This window comes from Octopus bimaculoides, chromosome 4 (assembly GCF_001194135.2).
Source record: "Octopus bimaculoides isolate UCB-OBI-ISO-001 chromosome 4, ASM119413v2, whole genome shotgun sequence".
Lineage (NCBI taxonomy): Eukaryota > Metazoa > Mollusca > Cephalopoda > Octopoda > Octopodidae > Octopus > Octopus bimaculoides.
Genome location: NC_068984.1, coordinates 122,831,222 through 122,837,221, shown reverse-complemented (window position 1 = coordinate 122,837,221; position 6,000 = coordinate 122,831,222). Strand labels below are relative to the sequence as shown.

Sequence of the window (6,000 nt, the reverse complement as noted above, 5' to 3'; positions counted from 1 at the left end):
CACACACACATACACAAAGTCTCACTCTGAAATTAGGATGATTGTTTTTTTAGTAGGTTGGAACTTGGTTGCCATAAGCAGAATCTGAACTCATAGCACAAAGAGTCAAAGACCATGATGCATTTTATTCAATGCGTTAATTCATTGCTCTCAGTTCAAATCCAGGTAGTTTTTTTATCCCACCAAATCACTAAAATGAATACATTCCAAAGATGCCAAAAAGAACATGTGAGCTCTGTTCCACAGCAAGGCTAAATGCATCTGAGTTATCAATCTCTATCACACATACATTACTACTCAAGGGATTTATAAATGACGCCTGCAATGAATTACAACAGTACAAGAGAATTGTACTATGCACGGTACAGGACATTACTGTATCATTGATTATAGTACAGTCTCTCTCACTCTCTGAATAAAATTAAAATATCCATACCATTGATTGTACGTTGACCTTGGCACCATTCTGTACGAGGATTTTGACAATTTCCTCATGACCAGCCAATGAGGCGATGTGTAGGGCTGTATTCCCTTTCTGAAAAAGATAATATGAAACTTAGTTATACTAACAGATCCATGCATACACAAAAAAAAAACACATGTTTATGGTTGCATAAAAAAACAAATACATACATACATACATACATAAAGTAGTGAAAATTTGCTATTTTGAATGAAATAGCATAATGGTTAGAAATACTTACAACTTAATATACATCCACGTATATCTAAATTCCAAACATCTACTAAACATAATTTATCCTCTGATTTTCTGTTGGAGGTTGATAAATAACAATGGACTAAATGAGTATATTGAAATTTTAAATCTGCATTAACTATACATTCTACTACTCAAAGATCACTAACGACTAATAATCTGTTGAGGTCAAATCACTTCTCTAGAAGAAACATTCCTCATTAGAAAATGGACTATCATTATAATTTCAACATCCACTTTCCCATGGGTTGGATAAATTTCATGAAAGTAGATTTTCTACAGCCAGAAACTGTTTCTGCTACCAATCTTCACCTGTTTCTAAATACAGTTAATTCTTCCTTATGGCCAAATGTGCTTTCACAGAAGATTGGACACCATTTATATCTACTATTGGTGATGTCAAGACAAGGAGACACCCCCCCACACACACATGCAAAACAAGCTTCTTTTAGTTTCTGTCACAAAGCTTTGGTTGGCTTGAGGTTATGGTTCACAAATGCAGACTGACCAACCAACTGTTGTTTTTTTTTAGAATTAGTGGAAAGTGGTACTATAAATAATCTGTGTGTGTGTGCGTATACATATAGACAAACACACATACAAACAGATTCAACATGTACAACTGTTAATCCAGACATTTTTTCTTTCTTTTCTTTTCCTCTCTCCATCTACTTTCTTGCCCCATTCCTTTCTGTAGAAGAGCATAGGCTTGAAATATCAAAGACTTTCATTTTTCCTCAGTGTCAAACTAATAAACCTTGTTTGTTTGTTGCTCTTCACTTGTCTCTGAATTTTTTTTTTTGACCAGTTTGGGATCATTACATATATATAAAGAAAATGGAGAATGTGAATACAAAAAAAAAAAATCAATTTATTTATATAATAGTCAATTTCACGTTCCAATTTCTTACCTTCATTCATATTTTACAATTAAAACTGCATTATGAATTCAAAAGGTAAAAATCTCTTCAGGGCAAAATTGAGATGTATTCATTTACATTCTAATGGATGGAAAGTTCCTTATATATATATATATATATATAGTATTGCTTTGATATACGAGTTAATTCATTCCCAGAGACTGCTTATAAAGCAAAAACTCATAAACAGAAAATAAAATTTGTAAAAACTCGTAAACTTGGGGCCCCATAAAGTGAAGTACTAATGTGTGTGTGTGTGTGTAAATTTGTTATGAATGTGCCTGTATAAGGTACAGCATATAACTATTTATTTACAGTTCCATTACACACCAAATATACCTTGAAAATGTAAATACATCTATGCAGATGCATCATGATATGTATAGAGTACATATAATGATAACATAACAAGAGTGATTAATTCAATTATTTCATTTCTTCATATACTTTTGAAAACATTTATTTAATTGTTTATCTTCTGAAAAAAATGATACACACAAAGTTGCACCACTGAAGCTTACTAAAGGACTGAAATAATTTAATTAATCACTCGTTTTTATTTTGTTACTCAATCATTATATACATATATATTATTCTGATGCTAATTCTTCTGCCAACCCACTGTCATTGATAATAATTCTTTCTTATTTTAGAATGAGGCCAGCAATTTTGAGGGGATGGGGAAGTTGATTACATTGATCTCAGTGCTCAACTGGTACGTATTTTATTGACTCTGAAAGGATAAAAGTCAACCGTGGTGGAATTTGAACTCAGCACATAAAGATGGATGAAATGTTGTGAAGCAGTTAGTCTGGTATGTTAAGGATTCTATCAGCTCACTGCGAAATAATAATATTAACAATAATAATAATAATAATAATAGTAATAATAATAATAATAATAATAATAATAATAATAATAATAATAATAATAATAATTTCAAATTTTGGCAAAAAGTCAGTAATTTTGAGGGAGGGTGTAATTCAATCGATCCCTGAAAGAATGAAAGGAAAAGTAGACCTTAGTGGAATTTGAACTCTGAATGTAAAACTAGAAGAAATGCCATTAAGCATTTTTCCTGGAATGCTAATGATCCTACCAGCCAGCATTACAATTATTATTATTTCTAACAGAGGCGATAAGACCATGGATTTTATGAAAAGAATGTAGTCAACTTAATTAAACTGCAGAAGGATGAAAGGCCCGTGTTGAGCTTGCCAGGATTTGAACTCAGTACATAGAGAAAGAACTAAATATTGTGTCAATTCTAACACTTTGTCTTGAAACATTTTTAAGGGGAGGATGCATATGGAAATGCTACAGAATGAATATGGACAAAAGAGTGATTAACCTTTTAGCATTTGAACTGGCTAAACACAGCCCGATTATTCTACTCATTTTATGATCAAATCAGCTAGATCCAGTTTCTCACACTTACCCTACAATTTCATTCTAAAAATATATAATCACACCATTAAATTCTCAAAAGCTATGAGACAATGCATGATTAATTCAAAACACTTTGAATAGATAAATATTACATTTGACAGAGTAATATGAATGCTAAAGGGTTAAGAAAGACAATGTCATTCGTTCATATAAGAGCAGATAGTTTCTGAGTTATTTTGAACAGTATTACCAGTTACTGCAATTACTACTACCAAATATTACCACCATCACCAAATATTATATCATTAACACTACTATTACACAACAGCTACTACCTGCATTGCCATTATAACCACAAATGTTACTACTGCTATTGATTCATAGGGAAAACCCAATTTTTATGTATGAGAAATCAGAGTACAATGATCTAATGAATTCATGAACCTCAAGCACTCATACAGCCATTGGTTCAGTAATTTATAAATTAAATAAATAATAACAACAATAATAATCCGTTCTACTATAGACATATGGCTTGAAATTTTGGTGGAAGGGGGCTAGATGATTACATCAACCCCAGTACTTGATTGTTACTTATTTTATCGACCTTGAAAAGATGAAAGGCTAAGTCGACCCCAGCAGAATTTGAACTCAGAATGTAAAGATGGATGAAATGCCACTAAGCATTTTTGCCCAGCATGCTAATGATTCTACCAGATCACCGATCACCATCTTATGAATTAATTAATTAATTAATTAATTATAATAATAGAAAGTTGTGGTCAATGAGGAGAGTAGATGTGATACCAATAGTAATTGGTGCACTTGGAAGTATCAGCACTCAACTACAAACATGGCTGAAAAAGATTGGTGCAAGTGTGAAGGTAGAACACCTACAAAAATCAGCATTGCTTGGAACTGCAAGAATTCTTCCCAGAGTTCTTGAAGCATGACCAGTAAACAAGTGTCACTTTAGTCTGCTGACACTTTTCATCATACCCAGCAAAATAAGCTATGAGTTTTCATCACACAATAATAAAAATAATAATAATAATAATAAAGACACAAGGCCTGAAATTTTGGGAGAGGGTGTAGTCGATTACATTGACTCCCAGTGCTTGACTGGTGCTCATTTCATCAACCCTGAAAAGATGAAAGACAAAATCGACTTCAGTGGCATTTGAACTCAGAACATAATAACAACAGTTTGTAATATAGGAACAAGGTCTGAAGTTTAGTGGAGAGTGTTCAAAATACTGTCATAGGAAAGTTAAATCAACCTATGTGGTATAAGAATTCCAGAATGTCTGCAGTGTTTACTGCTCTCACCTGTCATACCAAATGCTAACAACTTAATTTTATTTTAAGAAGAAACTTATCTTCAACCTCCATCATTATTGAAAGCTGTAGCAGATTACTGAAGCTTGTCCCAATTTTTCTGGCTTTTAGGAAATGAAAGAAATCTCTACCACCTGCATAGGATGTTCATCTTACATGGGTTATTTAAGCACATTGCTAAAACCTAACAAAACACTTGTGAATTATTCATCACCACCTTTTGATTTTATCAGTGAGACACAAATAATTTTCAAGTGGTGCCTATTTATAAGTTAACTGGGCCATTAAGTGACAGCCTAGCCACAAATAATAAGATTTGAACTATCAGTCCTTAGTGTCAAAGGACAGTATTCTAGGAACCTGGCCAGTTGTAATATTCCTCCTGTAAATTAATGAAGAAAGATTTCTAAAAACAATCAAAATTTTTGTAAAATCTCAAAACTAACAAAACACATGAAAATAATTTGCTCCTCTTCCCGACCCCTGCCTTGCAGTAAATTGTAACTAACTTCCAATGGTATCTATTTACAAATAAGTCAGCTGAGCCATTAAGTGTCTTCGTCAGATAACAAGTCTACCAGCTTGGCCAGCTGTAACTCGTTCTCAGTCAATTGAAGAAGAGAATTTAAAAGAAAATCTGATTAAAGCCAAAGAACTAGTTTAGCAGTAATCATTATGGAATGTTTGAAAATTCCCCATAACACATCAGCATCTAGGAATGATACTCCAATTTCATTCAACCAGACAAACCATAGAATACCAAACAGTTGCATCATTAAAACCTGATATTTTAAACGTTTTGATGATGAACATGTTGGAAACTTCAAATTTTTTTAAATTTATGTAATTATTTTTAATTTATATAATTAAAAAAAACCCTACAAAAACTTAAGTATTACATCAATGGTAAATTAAGATGTCAGTAGGTAAAAATTTCACTATAGGTTTATGTCAGAACCTTCTGATAAGCTATATTCAAAACATTCAACTACCAAAAAATAACATTACAATCAACTTTAACTAAGAGCCAGCAAATTTTTTGATTATTTAGAAAATTAACTGAAAAACATATGCAGTGCAGTTTATCATGAAAGGTTTAGTATTACAGCAGGAGAAATGTCAGCAAGGGGAATAACTTAAGTAGAATAGTGTAGTTATCTCAGGTGTATATTATACATAGGATAAAAAGCTTTTGATGTACAACACGTTTTCAATTTAAACTAAATCTAAACCAGCTGTATTATGTGAAAATCCTTATAATCAGCTGATATAAGCAGATTATATTCAGAGTCAGAAAAATATCAGTGGTAGATTAGATAGATTATATATATATATATACACACACATCTAGGTGCAGTATGGCCAACTGGTAATGAAGTTTGGTTTGCAACCATGCAAACCAAACTTACATGGTTTGCATAGTTTCAATCCACAGCCCGTTCACCTCATTAATGGAATTGGGCAGATAGAAAACTCTACAGAAACCTGACAGATGGATTTTTACCTGTAATTCAAAAAAGTTACAGCCTTGTCACACATTGTGCCAAGCTGATTCTATATGAGAATTATGTTAAGGGGTTACACATGTCTGTGGAATGTTCAGCCACTTACACACTAATTCCATGAGCAGGTAAT

At 32.4% G+C, this 6,000-nt stretch overlaps 1 protein-coding gene across 44 annotated transcripts in view; it reads right to left on the bottom strand.

Moving 5' to 3' along the window:
* Positions 1 to 6,000, bottom strand: part of LOC106871604 (titin) — a 454,558-nt gene that overhangs the window by 276,199 nt on the left and 172,359 nt on the right. For all 44 annotated transcript variants that reach the window (XM_052967415.1, XM_052967425.1, XM_052967440.1 and 41 more), the window contains exon 4: positions 437 to 535. In XM_052967415.1, the coding sequence (XP_052823375.1) occupies positions 437 to 535 (99 nt within the window). The remainder of the gene's footprint in view (positions 1 to 436; positions 536 to 6,000) is intronic.